The 27690-nt window shown below is 40.3% G+C and overlaps 1 protein-coding gene across 1 annotated transcript in view; it reads right to left on the bottom strand.

Moving 5' to 3' along the window:
* Window positions 1-27690, bottom strand: part of GABRP (gamma-aminobutyric acid type A receptor subunit pi) — a 174869-nt gene that overhangs the window by 70801 nt on the left and 76378 nt on the right. The window contains exon 4 of the mRNA XM_085614454.1: window positions 13056-13123. Within this exon, the coding sequence (XP_085470580.1) occupies window positions 13056-13123 (68 nt within the window). The remainder of the gene's footprint in view (window positions 1-13055; window positions 13124-27690) is intronic.

Genomic DNA, 27690 nt, shown 5'->3' with positions numbered 1-27690 from the left:
CGGATCGTATCCTATGCAGACGACACCCAGCTCCTCTTCTCGTGCAAGAGAGGAGGAGACTTTGATGGGAAGAGTATCCGGGATTGCCTTGGGGCTGTGTTTCAATGGTTCCAACTGAACAGCCTCAAGTGCAATTCCGATAAGTCTGAGGTACTTTTCTTTGGGTGCGACACGGAGCCAGACTGGCAGGCTTGGTGGCCTGCCAATATGTTCCCCCCAACTTGCTCATCCCAAATGGCTAAGAACTTGGGGGTTAAGATGGACAAGGGGTTGACTATGAAGTCTCAGATCCTGGGGGTGTCGGGCATTTGCTTCGGCCTCCTTAGGATGCTACGGAGGTTTCTTCCCCTCTTATCGGAGGAGCACAGGAGGCTGACTGTGCAGGCTCTGATAGGCTCCAGGCTAGATTATGCTAACGTTCTGTACCTGGGCCTGCCAGACTACCTGCTACAGCGGCTCCAAATCGTGCAGAATGCTGCGGCGAGAGCGATTTTTGGCCTGAACAGACATGTCAGTGCTGCGGGCTTGCTCCAGACCCTGCACTGGCTTCCAATCCGCAAGCGGATTGCCTTTAAGGCTTTGACCCTGACATATAAGGCTCTTCATGCGACGGGAGCTAAGTACCTCCAAAGGCGACTTGCCTTCTATCGACCGGCGCGTTCTCTGAGATCAGAACACCTGTTTTTGGCGTCCGTCCCGCGAGTAATGAGAGCGCGCTTGGGAGGTCGTTCCTTTGGACTACTGGCGCCACAGCTGTGGAAGTCTCTGCCTCTTACACTGCGGGGAGCCACCAGCTTACTAGCTTTTAGAAAGGATCTCAAATCCTGGTTGTTTATTCAGTAGGTCCTGTTTTGTTCGTTGTCTTTCTTTCTGTTTGTGTCACTTTTTCTCTTTTAATGTGCTATGTTACTATACTGTAGTCTACCTTAAATAAAAGCGCCGGGACACTCTTTTTGAGTAGCCGTGCGCTCTATAAATACCATTTTAACATAACATAACATAACTTAGTACTGTGCCGTGACCTAAAACCATTCTGGGAAATGTCCAGAATGAAATTTTCTTCCAAAACGTTGGTTGGAATGGCATTAACTTGGATGTCTGTTACTTTTGCGAGGAGCAGCAGAAGAGAGATAGGATGGATATTTTCGGTTTGGAAGCGTCCAAAGTAGGAGTGCAATAACTTTGGCATACATCTAGTAACTTGGTAAATATGCTGATGTCAATGAAAGATGAATCATTTCGTGACAGTGTGGAGAGAGGCAGTCCTGAAGTTTCAGAAGCAGGTCTGGCCTGAAAGGGTCGGCAGGTGAGCTGATTAGACTTTCTTCCATAAGATGTGCCGCTCTGACAGGGCCATCGGGGGATGGGGATGGGAATGTAGCCGTGGCAAGATAGTGCCAGTCACACCGACTGGACAGGAGTCAATAATAATACGGACAAGGCTAGAGTAGATATTTTCTACTGATAAAATATCTTGCCAACTTCTCACAATGGTCATTGGAGACTTCCTTAAGCGCCACAGCAAGTACTGGTTTTGTTAGCCTGTTAAGGAGAGAACAGATTACTTTTGTGGGATTATTGCTAGTCTTTATTTTGTTGGCAAAGTATTCAGCTTTGGATCTCTTAATCTGATTTTAAAAATGCCGGATAAATAGTTCCACGGAGAATACTGAGAACGTACAGGTCAAAGGGAATCTGTTACTGTGTCTAAGCCGAAGAAACATAATTAATCTCACCACCTAACCCACAGGTGCTTATATTTTGCCAAGGCCCCCCGATACACGATGGTAAAATTCCTCTTAAGCTCGCTGGCCACTCCCTTTTGTGATGCAAAAAGTATAATTTGTTGCATGTTCAGTCCCGTTTGTGGAAAAGAGCTGGTCGTTAAGAGAGAAATGCGATTAAGTGGTCTTACCTTGTTGAGGTCGCACAAATCTATCTCAGATATAACTCTAAAGCACTATTACATCCCACAATTGGATACTACATACACAACTCAGTTCTACTGATTTAGATTTGACTTTTCCAGTTTAGGACCTAATTCAGCGTGAGCAGTCATGATGTAAATGTGCGTCATTCAGATTACTGCACATTATACACTTACTTGAAATGCAGAGTTGTGTTGCAAACTGCAATACCACACAATAGCACAGAAAACCTGTTAAAGGTTACCACTAGCAACATGGTTGTAGTGAGTGCCTGCATGTTCAAAATGGAAATCGTGCCTCGTGGACAAAATTAATCAAGCTGTTTACACTTATAAGTACTTTTTCACATAGTGTTTATGGTCATGTTATGCTATGTTTATATCGCGTACAGCTACTGCAACGAGTGTCCTGGTGCATACCATACTAGATGGTTAAGAGGACCAGAAAAGTTAACTTAATGAGCAAGGTTTTCAGTTTCTTTCTAAATAATCTTGGATAACTCACAGCACGTAACTCAGTCGGGAGCTGATTCCAAGCCACAGCCCCCAACCGGGACAAACATCTGCCGACAGCCCTCTGTTTGAGGACCCTAGGGGTGCACGCCATGTGCTTATTTGAGGATCGTTATTGCCTGGACGGTGTATAGAAGCTAAATCTTGATCTCAGATAGGATGGACCAAAACCATATAAGGCGGAATGTACCATCACCAGGGATTTGAACTTCATCCTTTCTTTCACTGGTAACCAGTGAAGATCACAGAGATGAAGCGTGACATTAGCCCTCTCAGGGAGATTGAGTAACAACCTAGCTGCTGCATTCTGGATCACAGGGTGTTTATTGAGGAGATAGCCTGCAGATACTCACACCCACACCTACAGATAATCACTCTGCTGAGAGATATAGGTCTACATAACTATGGCATTTGAGTTGTTTACAGATGCCCATAAGTGATCATGCATGGGTCTTGAAAGCTTTTGTCTTTTAGAAAGCTTTGTCTAAAAACACTTATGAGGGATCAAATGCCAGTGGAATGACATTTGCCTCTGAAATAACACTTTCGCACATAAACTCTTATCCAAGTCTGAACATTATGTGTGAAATGGCATGAATTCTGATCACATTTTGTGCTAATGATAAGAAGCCATAATAATGCTGTCCAGTTAGTGCACTTACTGATGGAGGTGAGCAACAACTGAAGCATAGAGGTGATTTCATGCACCAATGAATCTTGTGTTTTCTGATAAGACCAGTGCTTAATTTGACCTGGAGGTTGCTGGTGGGGGACACCAGCACTCAACTTTTGGGGTGTGTCTTGCAGTGGATTAAGGAGGCCTGAGGTGAATTCACTCTTTCTTTTACAAATTAAGCACTGAATAAAACCATTAGGTACATAATAAAGTGCAAGTTTTTAATGTTTCTAAGGTAGAACAGCACACGTGTGCTGCCATTACTCAAACACAAGTAGTTCTGACGTTGTGTTCAACCAAGTTGTTGGTTATTTTTACTGAATTTCTCTACATTGTTAAAAAGCACCCAGGAAAATAATCCTCTCGATGAGTTGAAGGAGGTGTGGTAGGCACTAGTAAGCATTTCTCAAGGCAGGTTGGGTTTGTGATTGAGTACGATGGGGGAACACTGTGGGCAACACGACATAGCAAGAGGCAGATAAACATGTGGGAGCCCTGAGAACTAGCATGTGATTTACACAGTCCTTGCCACTTTGTGTGCAAGCTAGCCTCCACTATGCTCGGTGCCAGCTGCCAATGATCATATTTTCCGTAATAACCTCAAGGATGATCGTGAGAAACCAGGGCTTTGTGCAGGGTCCCCCCCACCCCCACAATTTGTGCCCCAATTGTGATGACTAAATGCAGGTTTTCTGACTCTGAATATGCCCTGGGCTCTGCTAACCAGACCCAGGTCCTATGCTCTGACTAAATGTATATGGTAATAAGGCATCCTTTCAATTCGTACTAACAACCTACATGTAAGTCTCTAATATATGGTAGGTCTAGAGGCCCAGTAGATTAAATGCATTTGAGTGTGCACCGCTGTGGTGATTCCTGCCATTTTAAAAGCCAGCCCTGCCTTGTAGGCTGCTTTTAAAGTAGAATTATATGCAAATTTCACTTTGGAATTAAAGGTACTTCCAAACTGTAAGTCACCCTAGGTGCCCCAGGGGTATGGTGCCTTGTAACTGTAAAATGAACATTATAAAATATGTTTTATATGCCGTGGTGAGGGGAAAACTGCCAATTTTGTTTTCCCCATTGTAATGCATTGGCTTTATAGGCTAACATGGGAATACTTTAATAAATTATAACTACTGATAGGAGTGAGCTAAAACTATAATTCAAGGAACGTAAAAGAATAGTTATGATAAATCCAACAACTTGCCATTGTTAGATTTGATATAACTTTACAGCAAAAAAGTTACAAAACTTTCTTTTCTTTAAGCCAAAACCAACCGTCCAGCTGCCTTCTCCTGATTCTATCCTTATATACGTGCGCCCTCCGCCGCTCTATGCTTTACTGTTGGGAAGTATCGCAGGTGCACACCATTTTTGTAGCAGCGTCCAGCCCTTATAAGTAGGGAGTTTTCCTTAGTGCGTCTGCTGACTTCGTTGGATGAATAGACCCCCCTTTTCTTGCAACCCAGGAAGCTAAACAAGGTATGTCTACTCAGTAGGAGATAGTCCTCGTTATGATTTTCTTTGTTAGGTGGGGCCCCATATCGCTAGAATCCTCACCCCCGCTTCGTTTTTGCATTTTCTCTAGCGCCATCATGATACGTCCAGAACGTCTATAGTGCCGGCTTCCGTACTGTATATGGCACTCCAGTCTTGTTTTAGTCCTATGTAAGTATGCAGAATATCTTTATTTTTTATTTTTCCCTCACTGGGTTTTATCCAGCGCTACTTGTTACTTAAGGGAATTATATTTTGTGCTCATCTTATTACACAGGTTTTTAGATTTACCAATCACTACGACTGGGTATCCAAGAACTTCCCTAATTCTATTGAGAAGCCCCCTGCCTATTGCCTCTCTCGCTATTTAGCGTTATATACTTTGGGGTGAGTCTACCTTATAATCTTCTTTCTGTATTTTTAGGCAGTTACTTGGATCTGTGGTTTTTTCTTTACTCAGGGAGTTTTGTCCAATATGCCATGGTATATTTAGTTCTCTGTACGCCTGTAGTGTTCATCTCTCTATAGAGTCATTAGCGCCTTGTCAGCATGCTGTACCTTGGGTATCAGGTATTCCTTTTAGCGGTTATTTGTTCCATTTTGCAGACCGTGATGCTCCGTATCTAGAGTAGACCTTTTTTGACCGACCTTATGAATTCGGGACCCCTTCGGTTGTCAAGTATCTTAAACGTTGGACATATACAGTAGGTCTAATTGAGGACCTTAATATTTCTTGTGAATACTTGCCTTCTATGGACATCCTTTTTTCACTTTTTACCTCCGTGTTTCTGGTAGTCCACACTAATTTGCGCATTGTTTTTCCTTTTCTTTTTGTCACTGGGTGGAATTGTTCCATGTATTCTATGTGCACTCTCCATTCGTTCTTACCTGCACTTCTGTATTCTGACTTTTCTAGTCTTATTTTTCCCTCCACAGCGCCCATTTGAATTGTAAAATAGAACGTTATCATTTATACCTTGTTTCATTGTTCCCCACAGATTTTATATACTTGAATGTAATGTTATAAAGACCCTGTGCCATCACCCTATTTAAATTATTCATGAACCACAGATGGAATTCTGACTGCAAAACGAACTGTATCAGCTGTGCCCTGACGAAGGAACTGTTGGAAAAGGTTCCACTCCGAAACGTGAGTCGGCGCTGTTCTCAGTCTTGAAATTATTTTGGTATTTTGTATATGGCAATTCATTTTGCATTTTGTATATGTTAATTGTTTTGTGTCAGTTAGTGTGTTATATACAATTTATGTCTTGCTTAGTTGGGATTTGTATGGTATGATTGATGTTTGTGTGATGTGTGGTGCCAAATTGTTGTTATATATTCTTTGTATTGTCCTTGTTTTGGGTTCTCCTTACTTTGGAGTCAAGTTAAGCTAATTTTTCTATATGAATGAATTTACATATATTTTAAAAAATGATCTCTTTTCACACAACAATAATAATAAAAACATCTTTATAAATAGTTGCTCTGTGGGACAATGTTACTGTCTTCCTATTTAGGATCTATGACCTATGTACTAATGTATATTTAGGGAGAGGTTCCTGTTTTTGGTCTTTGCCCTCTCCTGATTGGCCAGCCTCTGCCAGGCTGAGCCAAGCTGTCTTAATGAGGTGTGAAGTGGCCTGCCAGGGAGACAAAGGATTTCCTGTGGGAGAAGAACTGAAACTGGAAAAGCAGAAGGCAGGATGAAGGTGGAGTAGCCAAACTGGTATTCAAATACCGAATTACACTTTAGGACAGCACAGGCTCACCCCCAGCCACGCAGGAGCCCTGTAATTAGATCAGTGAAGGGGAGTGTTGGCTTATCTACATCTAACTCTTCAGGACAGAATTTCTCGATTTTGGAAGAATAGTGCTTTCCGGGGCAAGAATATGCCTCAATTTGGAGGAAGTGGTCAAGTCAAAACAATCCTACACGGCGTCATGATGTCAGAATATTTACGATCTAATGCGGCTCCTCAAGGACTCATTGTAAGAAATGAACCTTTTATTTTTCAAAATGACAAGGCATTCATAAAAGACTGGTCTTTAATATCTTGGCACTGTACGAGAGACCGGCTTGTGCTAATCATTAAAACAGCTACTAGACTAGCCAACGAACTCAAAGATGAAATTCATACAATCGAAGTCAAACTAAAAACTTTTCAAACCCCAGCAGAATTAAGAAAGAGACTAGAAGATCTGAATAAAGAAATGACCGATTTTGAGATCGCTCTGAAGGAGTCTAAGTATCAAAAGTACAAAAAAGATGTAAAAAACTTTAAACATGACCAAGTATACCCTTACACCAGAGATGATTACCAAGCAACGAACAGGAATGCTGGTTACAATACTGACTCAGACGTATCCGACACAGGCTCTGATAATTCAGATTATAGCACTGGAAGAAGGAACAATAGCAGAGGACGGAGACAGGACAACAACCCCCCAGGAAATAGAGGTGGGTATAGGTGGCATCAATATCAACCTCCACCTTTTGGAGCTCCACCTTTCTATTATGGCCCAACGATGGGACCTCAACAATTCCAACCACAACCCTTTCCTTTCTGGAATCCAGGGTTCCAAAATGAAGGACAAAATCAAAGAGGGCCTTTTTTAGGCCGAGGCAGAGGACAACAAAGAGGACGCCAAAAAGGAAAGAACAACGTCCAATGGGCACAACCCCTAACATCAACACGAATGAACACCAGGAGCATGGGCTTCCCCAATCAGCAAACATCATGAACAATGAACAATCCGCAAGCATCGTTGTCAATCTCTCTAAAAAAACCTTATCCACAGTCGAGACACAAATCCTGGAAAAAGGTCTGGGTTTTGTACCTACTCCTACGCTGGATAAATTTGCACTTATTTGCGAAATGAACGAATTCATTAGGAAATTAAAATTGGAAGTATTTTTTAAAGATAAAACACCAAAAGATTCTCAAAGAGGAGACACAGGCCTACATAGAAAATCTACATTTACGCCTCCACCTGCAATGCTACCAGTAGAACTTTTGGCATTTGAAAAGGGTGTCCTGAGAGAACTCGACGACCTGGATCCTACAACATCCAGAGTATTCCATAATACTACCAAAAATGAACAAGAAGTAACAAGAACATTAGCCAATGACATTTCAATCACCATAAAACCCACGGATAAAGGCGGAGGAATAGTGATACAAGACTCGGAGGCTTATAGAAATGAATGTCTGAGATTACTGACTGAAGACCGTAACAACAAGAAAATTGAGATTGATCCAACGGAAAGGTTACGTGTAAACATCACAAGCATGGTTGAGGAAGCTTTGATCCATGACTGGATAACCCCAAAAGAGGGTGCATTTTTGATCAACAAAAACCCAGTAATTCCGTATTTTTATACTATACCGAAAATACACAAATCATTACAGAATCCGCCTGGACGCCCGATTGTATCGGGTATTGGTTCAATTTTAGAACCATTATCCAAATTTGCAGATGCCTTTTTACGTCCTATTGTACAAAAAACGAATACGTATCTAAAGGATACCAAATCAGCCCTGGTATTACTGAATGAATTGGATTTTGATCCAACCACAAACATTCTTGTTTCCCTTGATGTGGAAAGCTTGTATACGAGTCTTCCACACAATGAAACCATGATTATACTTGAAGATACTCTATACCAGAGTACTTGGCCATATAAGACACCACAACATTTTGTACTAGATTGTTGCAAACTGGCTTTACAAGAGAATTTCTTTAAGTTTGAGCATCTTTTGTTCAAACAACAACACGGTACCAGCATGGGAAGCACCTTTGCTCCAAGTGTGGCTGGCCTCTACGTTCACCATCTGGAAACCAACAAGATCCTAAACATCGTCAACCCCCATCGAAGTAAAATACAAGGATGGTGGAGGTACATCGACGATGTACTCATGATCTGGAAAGGAAATGAAAATGAAGTACTGGACTTCCTCACCTGGCTTAATGAACAAGATTGTTTTTTAAAATTTACACATACCATGAGTAGATCAGAACTAATATTCCTTGACCTTAACATTCACGTTTCCGGTGAAGGTTTGCGGACAACTACCCATTTTAAATCTACTGCAAAGAACTGCCTCCTCAGATATGACAGCTTTCACCACAGACATTTGAAATCCAATCTACCTTATGGACAATTCCTAAGGCTGAGACGGAACTGTTCAGAAAAATTCGACCATGTTGAACAAGCAAAAGATTTGTCAATGAAACTAAAACAAAGAAGATATCCAAGATCTATCATAAGACAAGCACAAAAGAGGGCAGGCAACAATAACAGAGAAGCATTGTTGGAGACATATGAAAAAGAAATATCAGAACAACCTAAACGTCCCATTTGCATTACAACGTACAACACAATGTCGGACCAAGTAACGAAATTGGTGAAGAAACACTGGTCTACCCTCAACAGCAGTGGTCTTAACATACCATTACCAATGTTTTCACATAAAAGGAGTAAAAACCTAAAGGATATTCTGGTACACACACGCCCATTGACCCAACAAGTCAGTCAGCAGAGAAGCAATCTCCCTGAAGGCCATCATCCATGTGGTAATTGTAGTGTCTGCCATCTAACCAAGAAAACCACGAGGTTCACTTTCAATACAAGGGCAACCTGGGACCTAAGAAGTTTCACAAACTGTCAAACCACCGGAACAGTATATCTAATTACCTGTCCATGTAACCTCCACTCCGTGGCAATGACCACCAGGAAAACCACTACTAGAATTAGTGAACATCGCAGTACCATCCGGTGTCAGAGGTCTAGTACAAAAATGACTAACCACTTCTTAGAGAAAAAACACTCTCCTAATGATATGCAATGGATCATCATTGAGAAAATAAGATCTGGTGACAACCTTGAACAACGTCTACATGTAAAGGAACACAGATGGGTGTATAAATTACATACAGATACCCAAGGCCTCAATGACAATATTCCGTGGAATGTATTAAACCATTAAGTAAGATCACCTGTTGAAAAACATGTACATGGCTAAAATATGAATAAACCATCTCTGTATAGTCCATGAAAAAGGAACCCAATCATCAACGCTAACAACAAAACCCCTGTATGAATGAGTTAAAATGGAATTATTAGAAATATTCAGAGTAAGAATTACTGATTCACCACTCCAAGATGGCGCCTAAAAATTACTGGGCTGACAAGTACAACCTCTGTCTCATATCTTACCTAGTCAGCACAAGAGTACAAGAATTATGTTTGTAACTTTTTTATCAGTAACATTTAAGGTAAAAACTCATTCTAGAATGAAATACATGTTTACGAATATCATCGTATGTTAAGTGCCACTAGCCACTAAATAGAATGATCCATTCACCACTCCAAGATGGCGCTTAAAAATTACTCGGCTGACAAGTACAACCTCTGTCTCATATTCTACCTAGTTAGCACAAGAATTATGTTTGTAACATTTTTATCAGTAATAATCAGGGTATAAAAACTCATTCTAGAAATAAATTCGCATTTACGAATATCTTCGTGTGTTAGTTGCCACTAGCCACTAAAAAGAATGACCCATTTACCACTCCAAGATGGCGCCCTAAAAAATCACTTGAACGAATGAATAATCATTTTTTCACTCTTTTCTGGCTGACAAGTACAAACTTGTTTTTGGGTTGAGTACAACCATGATGATCTTGAAATACACTACAACAATTCTTTAAGAACTACATTTTATGTGCTTAGGTGGTTGGTAATATACAAGCTTCATTGTGTCACAATCAAGAAGTGCATGTCGATTCACCACTGAAAGATGGCGCCCAATACCACTCGGGCCGCCACACCTGAGAATTGTTTTCTAATTTTCCCGCCACTAGAAACATTTAAAAGCGAGCACCGACAGGGACACAACAATATGCGGTGTTCCTGGGAGCTCATAGATTTAAAAGCTGATGGTGCAATCTAGACAAGTAAGTTGAAGAGGAAGCAAAATACTATGACGAATCTTTATGATTGATTTTCTGGCATCTATTAGTAAGATCCACTTGCGCTTAACTTACATTCTTATATCATGTCCTAGATGTCTAGAGCCTCTCTGCCCCAGCAACACCATGGAGTAGAATTACACCTCCATTAAAGTAGGTTTTATTGATGCAACCTACCGTAACCATGTGTTCTGTATTTATGTGTGTATATGTCTATGTGTTTTTCACTTTATTCACCAAAAGCACTTATTAAATATGCACTTTTATTTTTCAAAAAATACAAGGTTTTTCTGACATGTAAAAGAGATGTAAAGTTATTAAGATCCCTAGTCCACATCAATCTGTGGACTTGGGTGTGTAACTAATCCTTATATGTCATTGTATTTTCATACAGAAACTACGACCCAATACATCTAAGAAATCCTAATAAACATGGGAATCGTATGTATTTTTTAAAAAAACAATGGTATAAAAACAGTACAAATTAGTTGTTTGTCTGTAAAAACACGGAGTGGTACACGCAAGGCTGGTCCTTGTATGGTCCTGAGGAAGTGGTTGGGGTAACCACGAAACATGTCGACCAAGTAATTAGGGACAGGCACACATAACGTTACTGTACTCTATTACTAGCCCCATTTTTAAGTACATTTACCGGATAGGAGCAGAATAAAATTAGGGCTCACTATCCAGGTAATTTTTATTGAATTAATTTCACTTTTCACTCCACACAGCACTGCACAACACATCACTACACATAGTTGAAAAAATATAAAAAGTGCTCCTGCGTATTTCGTTAAGTTGTAGCACGCCCCAGACAGTAGATGTCTGGGAGGACCCCTATGATGAAGCATGTCACCCTGGGGCAACCCTAGGTGAGTGAGGGGACTCTAGAAAAATAAGTGTTTTTTCTAGTGTAGTACTCTATTAATTCATAGAGCACTTATACATATATTTTTCTAGGTAGGCTTTATCAGGATCCTTTTTGGGTTCCCTTTTTTGACGGAAGTGGTCATACACCTGGGTGGCACCCTGCATCCTATTGGTCAGAGGTGCTCCCCTGCTCGACGCCCAGGAACACTGAATAAATATGGGAGAGCTGCATAGCAAGTCAGATCTACTGCCTGAAACAACTAGGAGGAGAAAGACTGCCCTGCTGGATCCTTGATCTGCACCCAAAGGATTGCACTCTGAAGGACTGCACCGGTTACACAATTTGGAACTACAGCCCTAAGGACTTTGCCTGGCTTCACAAGGAGTACAGAATGGACTCCCTGACAGCAAAAGGTTAACAGAGCTCACCTGCACCATCTCCCCCAAGAAGTCCCAGCCTGGAGTGCATCCAGTGGACTTTTAAGGATTTGGCCAGGTGCACTGTGGGAATTGTAGTTCAAACATCCCAAGGACCATGTCAGAGCTTCTAGACCTTTGGATTGGTGTTTTGGACACATTTAATCCACAAGAGGAACTTCAGGAAGAAGTTCCAGAAGTTTGTAGCAATGTTTGTAAAAAGCTCCATATGTTGACCAAATGCATTATGAGAGTTGTAGTCCCTGATCCCAAGAGGCAAACCAGAGCATCTGAACCCTTGGTTAGTGCTGTGGAACACTTTCCTGCATCAAGAAACACTTCTGGAAGTGAATATGAATATACATCTGTTATTCAGCGCCTTGAGACCCTTGGGTGATACGTGCGCTTTACAAATACACGTTATGTTTTTATGTTAGTGTAAAAGTATTACATCGTGGGTGGTCTGAACTCTGGACTTTGTCCCTGTCCAGCGTGATCTTTTCTAACCTTTTGAGCGCTATTTACTTCTAAGCGCTAGTTTTACTTTTAATCTTTAAAAATTCACATCTCTGGTAGCCTGCATTGGATTTTTGTCGTTTTGATGTCTAGTCATTCATACAAATATAATTTATGTTTAAAAAATGATATTGTATTTGTATTGTGGGCTGTATCTTACTTCTTTATTCTATTGGTGTTTTTAAATGCTTTACACACCTGTCTCCTAATTTAAGCCTGCCTGCTTGTTGCCAGCTACCAAGGGTTGACCAAGGGAATAATTTATTGAGATATTGACTGAGCCTTTTAAAGTGATTGTGGTCTTATTACTAGTGCTAAGTCCCGACTTATCCCTACTAATAAACCCCTTTCCAACAATGATGGAACAAAGTTTCTAATTATTTATTTTATACCTTCATAAGGCACCATACTCCTGTGATATGCAGATGTAGAGGACTTCACATTATTTTTCAAAAAGTATTGGAACAAAACGCTCCATAATTAATACAACCAGGGGACAATATTTACCATGTATAACTTATAATAATTTACTAGCACAGGTTGTAGAGGTTACTCAGAATCTATGCAAATGAAAGAACACAATCTAGTTATTCCCCAGTAGCTGCATGCATCACAGTTTGCAATCACCAATGCTTTCATAGCCTTTATGTAACAACTCACCATGTTGGCTTCAGAAATGGCAGCAATGCTGGCAACCTCTAGAGACACTTTTACTAGAACAGGTTTGCCTGAAAATGAGTTTGTGAGAAAAAAGTGAACTTAATTTACAGTTCATTAAAATCGAAGATGCAAGCATACCTGGAACCTCAGATTTGATAATTTACCATGAGAAAACTATTCAGCAACAGTGCACTCATATATATGAAAGGACGTGGACCTATTTAAAAAATAAAATATGCTCTTCTTTGCTACATATGTTTTAACTTTAGCCATGTTTTTTAATTCCAACTCTTCTATTTTCTAACTGTTTTGTACTCATGTTTCTCATGCAGACTGTCCTGCGCTTTGTGAGCTTCATCCAAACTTCTAAACAGGAAATGAGAGGAGAAGAGAAAAGGAAGTGCGATATTTTGATATATTACAAGCCCTGAGGTTAAACAATAAAGGCTGCTCTTTGATTTTGTTCAGCAACACAAAATAGTTTGTTTTACTTTCCACATCTGTTGTCCTTCTAAATTTCCAAACTGCAATTTCTACTTTCATCCAATGCTAATTCCTCTTTCACAGATGAAGGTAGTTAATAAAAAAAGTTTTAAAAAGCTGGATACAAATAATTTTGTCATTGGGAAATCCATCAACAGACGTCATAGTATTAATTTCACACAATGGGGAAGCCAGTAGTACTGGCCTAATGTAAGTGTTTAGTAATACTTGTGTGTTTTGCCACCAAATATCATAGAAAGAAAATGCTCTGAGGCATTTTAGGTGTAGTGTTGTGAGTTTCTTATGTGATTGTTTTTGTCCTACCCTTATGTTGTACATTGTTAGATGCTTTGCCTCGCACTATGTTTACATTAGTACATGTTTTGCCTTGGGCTACAACAATATGGAAGCTGGGAGTATGCCCTTTCGCTAAACAAACTGAATATTGCATAGTTGATATTCTTGACAAACAGCCTGTATCTTTTTACATCTTTAAGAAAGCCTATGCTTGGGGGCGTGGCTTGGCAGCCGAGGAGCATGGCGGCGTCCAGGTGAGGCGCTCCAGTGTGACACGGTGGCTTCGTGCTGCCAGACTATTTCCCGCGAAGCTGTTGAGTGTCGGAGGTTTTCGAAGGTCTCCTGCTAGTTATGCGAGCCTGGATATTCCTGAATGCAGAGGCGGAGCAACTTATTTTGACAAAGTGAGTCTTTGTATGCGGCGGCGCAATATCGTGACCGCCATTTTGTGACACTCTCCGCCTCACGGAGCTTTCATCATCTGAAAGCGCACCAGCCTGCAGATGCCTAAAATTTCTGTATCTCTGCTTGGAACCTTATAACTACGCTACCTTTCCTCTGTGACCCTCAGGGATGGTTTTCTGCATCGTTTTTGAGAAAGTTGAGGAGAAAGGTTTGGCGCTGCCATTTTGTGAACTTCCTTACTTTGCCACCTGGTAAGCCTCCACTGAGTTCTTCAACAATTTGTCGGCGTTTTACATGACTTTGGGCCTGCCACTGTATTTGCTCAAGCTTCTGCAATTGTGACCTCTTTTCCCATTTCTTTTGGTCATACTAATGTAAAATGCTACACTGGTCTTCTTCTCTTCTTATTGAGAGGTGGTGATAATTTTTACAGTTAATTTTTATGCACTCATCTCTCGCCTTATTTTACCATGGTTTCTGTGGTGCTGGTGTTTTTAACTCACATGTGGATAGAATGACTCTAGTTGTACCATCTACTTCCTATATGTGCTTTTTTTTTCCAGCGCATTTTCTTTGTGACCTACACTTCAATTCAGATAAGGCAGTCTTGTGTCTATTTTTATCGAGAGTCCTGTTTGTGCCGTGATTTATGGGCAGATTGAAGGGGTCTCTTTCTACGCTCCCAAGGCCAAGGAATATTTTTATTAAAAATTCGAAAATTTTTACTGAATTTTCAATGTTGGAGGATTCTCTAGTAGCTCCGTCTCAGAGCTCTACGACAACAATGGATCCCACTCTTGTACCGCCAGGGAAATCAAATACTAAGCACCCAAAAAAGGACCCTCCCTCTCCGCCTAAACCAGCCTCGCCTGTCTCTATGGAGCTATTGCTGGAAGAAATTAGGGCCCTGCGACCCTTTGTGGAGGAAACTAATACTAAAATACAAATTCGTACTGAGAATTGGTCTCAGATTGACACAAGACTCACCGCAGTGGAACACAACGTGTCCTCCTTCGGAAAATATATGCCCCCCGTTCCTCAGCTCAAATCTCAAGTCTCTGTGCTCCAGCGGCAGGTTGAGGACCTTGAAAACTGTAACAGGCAGAATAACCTACGTATTTATGGTCTGGCGGAGGGGGTGGAAGGGACTAATCCTCTTGTCTTCTTCAAATCTTTCACCCCCAAGTTGCTTCACAGGCCTGAAGATACTGTACTCAACATCCAGCGTGCGCATAGATTGGTTCGCCTTCCTTCAAATGCCTCGTCCTCACTATGCCCCAGAGGAGTAATCTTTTACTTCTTGGAGTATACGGTCAGCGGTCAAGTCCGCTCAACGCATCACTTGGTCAGGCTCGACCTTATTTTTCACACAGGATTATGCCAAGGCCACTGCTAATAGGCGCAAGGCATTTCTTAACATGAGACCTGAACTTTGATCGATGGGAGCCCGTTAGACGGAGGCTATGGATTTTTCGGGGCCTTCGTCCTCGCATAATGCTTAATTTTCTGTATATTTCTTACAGGTTCTTCATGTTTTGTTTCTTCCATTACAGCATTGTTCGTTCAATGGGTGTTATTCTTTGGATTTAAATAGACTCAATGATTAGTAAGCCTCTGTGAATGTTTGGTTACCTCTTTTGATTTTACCGTTCTCTTTTTCATTGTCAGTTATATTAATTGTTTTAATACTTGTTATTCTTCGCCTTCGCAGTTATCTCACATTCATGGCATGTTCAAACCTCGGTCCTCCCTGTGGTAGGACCTGGATGTACCGTCTGGTCCATGTGGTTTTACCCCCATCTCCTTGCACCTTCTTTGTGTAGGTATGTAACCCATTTACATTTGTTTTTACTTTTATTTTCTCTTTTCCATCCCCTTCGCATCCCTCCCCCTATGTTCGTGTTAGGTGTCGCTAATACTCTTCTCCGTTATCTTCCTGTTCTCTTCCTGCATATTCCTTTTATCATCCATCTACTATTTCTTGTATTCTTCTTCTTCTTTCTTATGTTCATTACTGTTACCTACTTGGATTTTTCCTTATATCCCTTTTAATATCGGTTTTCATCATCTCTTTTTTCTTTTTTTTCTTTGCTCTATTGTGAGCTGGATCACTTACTTATACATTTATTCCTTTATTCGCCTTTGCCTTGAATTGGATTGTTGTTCGATTTTATTCTTTTTCTTCTCCTTTTTTCACCGTTTCATGGCACTGAAAATAATATCTTGGAATGTTAGGGGATTAAATTCTCCCCTCAAGAGACAGAGAGTTTTTAGCCATCTTGCTAAATTAGAAGCAGATATAGTGTGTTTACAGGAATCTCATCTTACAGCTGTTGAGTCATTAAAACTAAAGAAGGGCTAGGTGGGGGATATTTTCTTTTCTCCAGGTGATGGAAAACGTAATTGGGTCATGTTACTTTGTGGTAAATCGCTTCCTTTCAAACTCATTTCACAAGATGCTGGTGAAAATGGTCATTGGTTACATGTTAAATTAATGCTGGGAGATGCTCCAGTCTCTTTTCTCATTGTTTATGCCCCTCACTAGTCCTCACTAGCTCAACAAATTACTCTTTGTATTGAAGATAATTTTATATTAGCAGGTGATTGCAATCAGTAAGCCCCATAAGTCTTTTGTTCATAATATAACCCAACAAAAACTCCTGGATGCGTGGAGATTATGTAACCCTACTACCCGAGAGTATACTTTTATTCCCCGGTTCACCACACCCAATCAAGAATTGATTACTTTTTTGTTTCCCATAATGTGTCCCAAGCCCTTATGAATGCAGAGATTGGCTCCATTTTACTGTCAGATCATGCCCCTATTTCAATTCATCTTGACATATTACCAAAGGTTAATGCTCCTAGGAGGTGGCTTTTTAACATTGCCCTCCTTTTGGATCCCGCATTTACCTCCTCCATCGCCACCTTTTTTAATTCATATTTTTTATTGAATCAAAATGAATCTATGCTATTTTCGACCATTTGGGATGCCTTTAAAGCCTCAGCTAGAGACTTTATCATTGGGTATGTTTCCAAAAAACGTAAGAAAGCACGCCACCATACTAGCGACCTTTTACGTGAGATAAAGAGACTGGAGCTATCCAATTAGAGAGAATGTTTATCTGCCCTTATAAAAGCTAAGCTTCAATTTAATAAGGAATCCACAGACAACACCTCACTGTATTTATTAAAGTCCAGTGCGAAATTTTATGGCGGTCAAAACAAGGCAGGGAAAATTCTGCCCAATTACCTGAAAATAATACATAATAAGCTTAATATTGACTCTATTTATGATGAGCACTCTATTTTAAAATTTAAAGACATGGACGTATTAACAGACTTTTCACTTTTTTACAAATCACTGTATACTGCAGAAGCGCATCCCACAGATTATCAGCTGTCCCAATTTTTCTTCCCTATTCAAAAACCTTCCCGTATCCCTCCGGATTTGTCCCATTTAGAATTAGACCTCACACAACAGGAACTTCTTGACGCTCTCCAACATCTAAAAAAAGATAAAGCGCCAGGACCTGATGGTTTTACGGTAAAAACTTTTCTTTGATTCTCAAAATTATTACTTCCCAAATTACATTTTTTGGTACATTCTTTTTGTTCCCCAAAAGGTGCCACCGGCTCCTTTTCTGAGGCGCATATTTGTCTCATTCCTAAGGAGGGTAAGGATCCGAAATATTGTAAAAATTACAGACCCATCTCCTTAGTGAACAACGATTATTTGGCTCTTCGATTAGAATCTTTTTTACCAAATTTATTAGGCAAAGAACAATCTGGTTTCGTTAAAGGCAGACTCATAGCGGACAACACACAACTTTTTTTTTATGTCCTCTCTAAATCCTCGCATTTCAAACAGTCCCTTGCAGCAATAGCGCTAGATGCGGAAAAAGCATTCGACAGAGTTGAAATGGTCGTATCTTTTTTATGCCCTTAGATAGTTTGGTTTTAGCCCCAAGTTTATCTCTCTAATTTCTCTTCTCTATTCGAATCCCCGTGGTGCTGTTTGCGCCAATTGTCTCATTTCTCCTTTTTTGGATTTAGGCAGAGGTGTACTCCAAGGTTGCCCTCTATCCCCTTTCCTTTTTAATTTGGCTTTGGAGCCTATCATTTAAAAAAATCCTTCAAAATAAAGATATCCATGGATTTGAGGTCAAAACTTCTCACATTAAACTCGCAGCCAATGCTGACGATATCCTGCTTTTTATTTCACAACCAACGACGTCTATTTCTGCTTTTTTAGCTGAGGTGCAATCCTTTTCCTCTATTTACGGATACAAACTAAATACTGATAAATGTGAGATCCTACCCCTTACCAGGTACACCTTTAAAGATGATTTTGCATCCTCCCACTTCACATGGAGTCTGAATCATATTAAATATTTAGGGTTACATTTCACTCCCTCAATCCCTGACACAGTATCCTTGTGTATGAATAAATGTATCCAGAAGATCTCAGATGTAGTTACCAAGTGGCATCCTCTTTACTTGTCCTGGTGGGGCCGCCTGGATACGATAAAGAAGATGCTTTCCCCTATAAAGTGTTATTTACTATTTCCAACATACCAGTCCCTATACCTACCAAATCATTTAAAAAGGTTAATTCCGTCCTTTCCTCCTTTTTATGGAACAACAAGAAGGCTCGATTGTCACTAGCCAAATTGACTCGTCCTAAATCTGAGGGAGGAGTCAATTTCCTCAACTTCTCCATATATCACAAATTCTTCCTTTTACGCCAGTCTGCATATTGGTTGAGTGATTCCTTGGATAACTGTCCTTTATGGACCTTAGTTGAGAGCCTATTTTTATCTCCATTTACCTTTCAGGAGTATCTCTCTTTTTCCCGCAAACCACAATCTCTTTCCGCTCCTATAATCAAACTCACGTCTCTCCTCCTGGGTTCCAATGCCGCCTCTTCACTTAATACTGTTTATTTCCTCAACTCAACAATTTGGCGTAATAAATCCTTGCTAATCCACAATAAACCTTTCTACTGGAGAACCTAGAGGCAGAAGGGTTTAATTTGGGTTCATCAATTGTTTTCTCACTCAGAAATGATCCCTTTCTCTCTACTCAGTCAATTGTTTGGCCTACCTGCTTCTTCTCTTCCTAAATATAAACTTCTCAGTAGGGCTGTAATAGACACTTGCACTCAACTTGCTATTGCACCTGCTACTGCCCATACAACTGCTTTACCTGATAATCTTTACACTCTGCTTCGAACCAAGCCTAAGGTCTCCACTCTTTATACCCATTTGCGTTGCCTTCAGAACACCAGACAAAACAGGATTTAAAGTCATCCTGGCCAATATCTTTTTGGGGGAAAATTTGGACCGTTACGATAATCTTTCAGAGCTGCCAATACAACGCAAACACTGTTTTTTATTTATAATAGGCTTTTGTATTGCCCAAGCACTTTAAGTAAACAGTATTCCTGGTAACGGATAATTGCTGGACCTGCTCGCCTCCGAATACTGATCTATTTCATATGCTGTTTTCCTGTTCATTTGTTCACAGTTTTTGGAAACGTGTATGGTCTCAAGTTAACTCAATTTTTGGCACTAACTTTTCTTTTTCATTTACTCATGTGTTCTTGGGTAGTCTCTCCCCTATTTGGATTGACCACCCGTCCAATGTCAAAATTATTGATTTATTATTGCCAGTCACCTTCCAACAAATTACTAAAAATTGGAAAGACTTTACTAAAATTTCTTTTAAGGCTTGGTGGTATGCAGTTTGCCACAATCACAGACTGGATACTTCTTTTGTTTACCCTGTATCTATGGCGGTAAAACGTTTGAATTTATGGTCACCTGTTACGCTGTATATTGATGTAAGTGCCAAATGCTCTCTTTTGCTAACGCCATCTCAACAGGCAGTTCTCAAACCACCATGATTTCCCTGAACAATCCACTGTTTTTGTTTTACTTTACAATTAGCTTTATTTTCATTGTATATTGCTCCAATTCATGTATTTCTTTTAGGTCTTCTTTGTAATATGATGATCCGTGCTTGAACTTATGCATTGTATGTTGACACCTTTATTCTCTCAATAAAATTCTCTTTGAACTTAAAAAAGAAAGCCTATGCGTGCTTACCTCTTTACTTTGCGTTCATAAAAGCCACAACTCTACCAACATGTTCTGTGGTGTGAGAAACTCGCAATATTTGCTGTAGTGTAATTACGTGAAATTATGTGTAATTACATTAAATCATCTTACACTCAAAAAACTACCCGAATGGGCCATTCGGGTAACAATTCAACTTGTAATTCAAGTTGATTTGCGGCTGCTTGTTTTTCTATATGACTGCCGCTCATATTCATATTTGTAGTTTTGCACTAAAAAATTTTACCCGAATGGCCTGCTAAAAAATCTACCTGAAATGTTTGTTGACCACCCACATTAAATAAACTGCCACTCTTTTTCAAAACACTGTCGCTTGCTTTCAGATTTGTAGTTTTTTTGTCAAAAATGACCTAGTCTGCTTGGGTAAAAAAAACTACCTGAAATTATGGTCATGCTAAAAAATAACTCGATTGGTACATCTCGCATTACAATTTCTCCCTGAAACTATGCTATGTGGCGTAATAGCCTAATCTCCATAAATTCACAGAACATTTCCTGTACAAAATTACTAACATTTACGACAATTACTCCAGCATAATGAAAATGTCACCTAGGCCTAGTTATAATAACAATAAAGCAGGCCCAGACTGCATTGCTAGCAGCCAGGAGCCGGGACCAAATCACTCTTAAGCACAACTTCTTCCACAGCACAGGATGCCAGATACCTTTGTAGCTGGCTTTCAGGACTAAAAGGCCCAGACTTCCTTTGCCAGCAGGAAGTTGGCGGGACCAAAGCGCTCTTACGTGCAACTTCTTCTCCCACAACGCAGAACACCAGGCACCGTGGGAGCAGGCTGCCAGGACTAGGAGGCCCAGACTCCCTTGATGCAGCTAGGATGTGGGACCAAAGCACTCTTATACGGGGCCCATCGTCGCCCGTCATCGCTTGGATGAGACTGTGCTGGGGCACCCCTCTTGGCTTTTGCGAGGTTATTCCCCAACCATTGGCATCAGTGGCTTTGGCGTATCAGTTATTTTTTATTGTTATATGTTGTTACTAATGATAATATAAGTACATTTGGCATGCATTGATGTGGTCCACTCTCAGCTGGATAGGATGGGGAAAGGAAACTTTCACATACTATAATTCCAAATAAATTCAGTAATACAACTTTGAGCTCGCTCTTGTCTAGGGCCATGGGGGTCATCACAAAGGAGATAGACCTAGCAGAGAGGCGTGTATCACTTGAGTCAAGTGAGCGTCCAACCCCCACTCCACAGCTCAATTGCCGTTACTTTGAGGGAGCCCCAGCAGGGGGAAATCAGCCCCAGAAATATATTTCTCTGCGGCCCCTCATTTAAAAGAGTAAAGAGGATGACGAAATGCCTGGCTGGACAAACCAACCATGCCAAATGGAGTCCTGCTGAGACAGAAAGGAACAGCAATTTCAATGTCTCGACTCGGTGGGTAACCCCTTTACAGATATCTGGGAGGTGATGGTGGGAAAATTTAAGGAAATTGTGGACTTATGCGTAGCTTCTCTGATGGAGAAACGACATGGGCTGGAAACAGCAATCGAAGAAATTATTAGCAAATATGGCTCCTTTCATTCTTTATCAAGGCTCCTGCTTCAGGTATGATTCGTACTCAACCTGACATCATAAGCTTGCCACTTCAATTGCGAGGAAATTTAACCTCTATCATAGAGTCTACCACCGTACCTAATGTTATATTTCAGTCATTCATTAACTGTTGTAACACTCAGGGTCAACAAGGGGTGCAGCTGGCCCAACCATTAGCCAGAAGAGGTAATTAAGCAAAGCAAATGAGTAGGCCTGATTTGAGGTGCATTCACAATCCATGGCTCTACCTTTAATTCAAACTCCCCCCGGATTCTGCCCATACATAGTTGTTTGGTCAAATGTTCCTTTCTATCAATAACCAGGGAGGGGTCTACTATTAAACTAAAAAACATGCTATGCCATTTAAGAACACAAACATTTCTCTCGGTGATTATAGAAATCTACTCTTCATTTGAAGGCTGGACTGAATTGCCCAAGTGCTAAGCAACACAGGGGAGACTGTGTGGTGTCACTTACAAATACCCAGGCACACCACCTTATTTTTAAAAAGATTAACCATAATATCCACATGAACATTAAAGTGCCACTGCTTGTTTTGTTTTTAGAGGCACCTTCTTCCTGATTCAAATCTGCTATCACCACCTGCGGTGCCCAGCTCTAATCCAACAGAAATAGTGCAAATGGCAGTCTCAAATCTGCTTGCCAATCTGGCCGACCCTGATTGACTGATATGTAAGGACACTGGAGACAAGGGATCTACACTGAATGAGTATGTTAATACAGCACAGCCTTGTCCTAAATAATCCAGGGGGAAATTATTGACTAGTTTTCTGTGCTGGAATATTATAAGGTTCAAGTCCAAGCAACCTGAAAAGAATTGGCTAACTTCGGTTGAAAGATATGTCATTGTCATTTTTCAGGAAACCTTGCTTACTGGAGATATTGTCTAGGATCTATCCCAAACTTTTAGCATCCCCGCCAGGCTTTCTAATTTGTGTTCAGGCTTGGGGGGAATTGCTTACCATGGTTCGAAATGTGGGGTGTTTAATGATGTTTGATAGGTTGTCTTACATAATACCTTTAATTGGGTCTGGTTAATTTTTACAATTTAGTCAATGTGCAGAATAAAGAGGGAGTTGTTGACGCCCTATTTAATATTTTAATTATTTAAAAGGAAAGATCATTTTCTGCTCCCAAGAATTTAATGTTTTTCTGGGAGTGGGTGTCAATGCCAAAATTGGATAAAGGGTTAAGATTGAAATGGAAAGGCGCCAACTTTTCAACTTTGCTAGTCTCTATCAATAACATGTATTTTGAGTTAATTAATGATTGTTTGTTAACCCTTGCTCGTTATGTAGGTATCCTCCGAATTGATCAGCTCTCTTAGGCCCAATCTGTACTAAGAAAAACACTCTACTGGGATTGTTCAACAAAGAGTGTAGAACAGCTAATAAAAACTTATCAGATGTCCTAAAAGGCTCCGTCAGACACCATGCCAGCATTATTAGCGCAGCCTATAGACTAGCCATCAGGAAAAGGAAACCTTAAATTAACGATGAAACTTGGCAAAATCTGATGAAGGCCTGAGGTGCATTCTGGAACTTTGTGAAAGCTAATCTCAATAGGGGTATTACCTCTAATGGGCTTGGCAATAACCTTAGCGCTGATAGATGGGTGGAGCGTTTCAGCAATATTTACTCTTATGGTAAGGATGGTGCTGAGGATGGGAGGGAGGCTTCATTGTCCTTCTTGTAGAATATTAATTTTACCTTGGAGGACATAGTAGAGGCTATTTAGGCTACCCAATAAGGTTGAGGGACAGGGTGGGGTCCCCATTGATTTGTACAAATCCAATGTTGACTTTTGAGGTCCTGTTATAACCAGCACTCTGAATGCTGCTGTCAAAAAGAGCATTCCAACCTCATGGCAGTCAGGCACCATCGTACCAATTTATAAAAAAGATTCTAGGCAAGACCCCAATTGCTCTAGGCCTTTTTCTTTATCGAATCCAGTGGACTGGGAGAATGATAACAAAGTGATGAATATGGTGCAATATGGTTTTAAAGAAATAATGGATTCTCAAGAACAGTGTTTGAACTTACATCTAATCATTGAAAAGTACATTGTAGCTAAAAGATGATCTATATAAATCTTTTTTATGGACCTTAGTAGTGCCTTTGTTTGGGTTAACTGATCAAAGTTAGAGTGTATTTTGACACAGATGGGTTTACCCAATCCCCTTGTGAATTTTCCTGCGTGCCTTACGCAGCGGACTAACTGCCTCGGTGAGCTACTGCTCGGAGGGGAAGTGTACTGCACACATTAAACTAGCTAGAGTGGGTCATCAAAGCTGTGTCCTTGCCCCTATTTTATTTATTTTATACATTAATGGGTTGAGTGACTTCTTGAGTTCTAATGGCAAGGACCATCCCAGGGTGGGTTCTGTGTTGGTACCGGCACCTCTTCACGCAGATGATGCAGTGCTAATTGTGGGTACACCAAATGGTCTGAGAGGCCTTATTGACAGTTTTGTTAGGTTCATGGACAATTTGGACCTCAAGACCAATATTTCCAAAACTAATTTTATGGTCTGTGGTCACTGTCAATCTAAGGTCAAAACTCTAACCATTAAGGGAAAGCCCATTTCGAGAGTTATTGACTTCTCGTATTTAGGGGTGACCTTTGATGCGGGGAGCACTTGGATTCCTTTCACACAGAAGCACACGCTTTAATCAGTCTGTGGCAGCTGTTTTTGAGATAGCCAGAAAGGTGGAAAATAAACTTGTGTTAGCAGGTCCTAAAATGTGCAGATGTAAATGTGTCTCAGGTTTGGCATATAGAGCAGCTATAGAAATGGTTTGATATTACAGAGTGAAGAGAATCACTTTTGTAGGCGGTGCTAGGACTTCCACCTTCAAGCCCACATTTTTGCACACATGAGGAGTTGGGGCTCCCTTATGTTGAGGATTGTATTAAACTTGCACCTCTCCTCCTCTGGATATCAATATGGGGAAATGAATGGGCCAACCTCTATTGTATTATTGATTGGTTGGCCTGTGATCGGGGTCTTGAGATTCAATGGCTTAGATACATCAAGAGCATTACGGAACTCTTGGGCAGACCAGAATTGTTTACTTCCCCAGGTCAGATTGCTAAGGAAGACACAGCAAAGGAAAAAAAATCTATTCTTGTCTCTCTTTAAGACAAATCGAGAAGACAGCGAACTTAAATAGCCTGTTGTTAGGGATTACATTTTGATTCAAACTAACAGCCCTACCTTAACTATGTACAAGATGTTTGGAAAAGTCCCTGTTATCTAAATTTCGTCTAGGCACTATAAGGCACCATTTTTTGTTTTCCCCTGGGACAATACGACTCAGGGTCAATTTCTATTTGTCCTTATGAGGCGGTTTCCACCCAGACTGTGTCACATTTTCTTTCTATATATTCTGTGCCATTTCTATGTGAATTTTTATTGCCAATCTTAAAGTTTCAGGTTTTTTTTACCAGCATATACCTGTTCTTTCTTACGTATAGTGTCTAGTCTCTTGGTGTGCTTTGAGATTGGGAGCTTTTTAAAAATTGCCATGCGTCTTTATAATTCAATTAAATTTTCACATAAAAATGGCATATAGCTTCTTTTTAATTTTTCTCTTTTTTAACATGCACTATACTGTATTTTTGCATATGCTTTTATGATTGCTGTGAAACAATCGAATAAAACGTATTGTTTGGAACAGCAAAGTAAAACAAACGTATGTACAAGGATGGTCGGTGAACAGCACTGGATCATAATGACACACCAAGACATCCAACAGCACAGACTTCCTAAACAAAAAAGCTATAAATTAGCATAAACTATATCTGAGCCTACCAATAGCATTACTTAAGGCCCCATCACCAAAAACTTGAGACAATGTAACAATCCACGAAATGCCATGTCCTTGATAAGCAGTCAATCCAAGCAATTGAAGTCCATGAAACACACATGAAAGCCATTGGCTGATCCAATGCCCACGTTCATTCTTTCAAAGAGTGGCAGAGATCTCACTATAGCAAAGTATATTAAACTTAAAAATAGAAACAGACAGAAAGGTAAAAAGGTTAACCAAACTTGAATAATGTAGTAAAAATATTTTAATGTAAAATATTATTGCGAATTAATTTTATATATATATATATATATATATATATATATATATATATATTTAAATGTAGATCAAAAATGCTACAGAATTTATAACTTAATTCAAATTTAATATTTAATTATTTTGAATGTATTAAATTAAAATAAAATTATTTTTCTGAAGTTTAAATAAAAAAAAATTCCACCTAACATGTTATTTATTATGCATTAATAACAAAAAAAGTGTTATATAGAATCAATTTAAAGTAATGCAGCTATATTTTAATGAAAAATAATGTTACATTAATTTTTAAATCAAAAAAGGGTATTAAAATATGTTGAAATAACGTGAAAAATATGTATTATCTCTCGATTTTCTTTTAACATTAAACTAACTATTTTAAATAATTTAATTTACCAATATTTAATACAGGGTTTTATTTTAAGTCCCTATCTCCAGTATTTTCTATGGGTGGGGGTTGCAGTACCTGTGAGTATTGAGCGCTGAGCTGGAATACATTTCCAACTGTTTTGAGTCCTTTTTGGCTGCAGTAACTTTAGAAGTGCAGTGTTTGAATAGGTATGGGCTTACTCTTTTGTGGGTGGTTGTATGTCCCTCCCCAAACCTCTCCTGAACCTCCCTTAGCCCCTCTGTTCTCCTTCCTTCGACTCTCCTCTTTAGTATTAAGTACTCCACATTTTCCTGCCACTCCTCTTGTCGCTCCGACAGTAACTACTAAAGCATATTCATACGTGTGCAGGGAATCCGCAGCTTGGGGGAGAGCTCAGAACAGAAAAATATAGTAGAGGCGGAGTTGGAACATCAACATGTAGATTTATGAATAGTATTTTGTAATACTACTAAACATACTACAAAATGCAGTTTGTAATTAGGCCCCCTTGAGGTTTCCAGCATTTACTGCTCTCAGGTCAAAAATCCGCCTTCATCAATTACTTTGAAGAATTTGTCTCAATTATGGAATTGCACTAATCCAATGATAAACCGAATTTACCATAGGGTGGACCATTGCTAAAAACCACTTCAGAATGAAATCAAATGACATGTGTGCTTGCCACAACTTCACCTCGCATTTTGCCTCTCCGACACATAAGAGAATTGACATCTAATTAGAGCCAACTACAATCTCATCACATTGGAAGGGCAAAGCATTCTTGAATAGTCTGATAATCATTCCATTTCAACAGCAGCCTGTCCTTAAGAGCAGAGAAGTTATGCCTCCGCACCTTTTGGCCATAAAGAGTGTCAATCAGGCTGAGCAAAGGTCAGCCTAACCGACACTCTTTATTTTCAGGCCAGACAGCCAGGAGCTAGCCATGCGCTAAATGCGTAGGCTTCTGGCTGCCTGCGCTGAACTTTGCTGGGCTGAGGATGGGCTGAGTCACCGCTCCTGTGGGCGTGACCTCTTCTCATCTCAGCAAAGGTCTTTGAGTCCCCCCCATGATGAAAGGGAACAACATTGATAAGCCTCATACCTGGGCGCTTCAGTTTTAAGCACTGAACTGCCCGGGCCGAGTGACACCTGGTCACAAAGAAGGTAGTGTCACTCTGTGACAAGGTAGGGACTGCAGCCTCCCCTCATTGGGTGACTGAAGAACAGCCAATGGGGGAATGCAGCTGTCCCAACCCTATTGGCACCTC

The sequence above is a fragment of the Triturus cristatus genome, chromosome 7 (genome assembly GCF_964204655.1).
Source record: "Triturus cristatus chromosome 7, aTriCri1.1, whole genome shotgun sequence".
In the NCBI taxonomy this organism is placed as follows: domain Eukaryota; kingdom Metazoa; phylum Chordata; class Amphibia; order Caudata; family Salamandridae; genus Triturus; species Triturus cristatus.
This window is presented reverse-complemented; position numbering and strand designations above follow the sequence as displayed.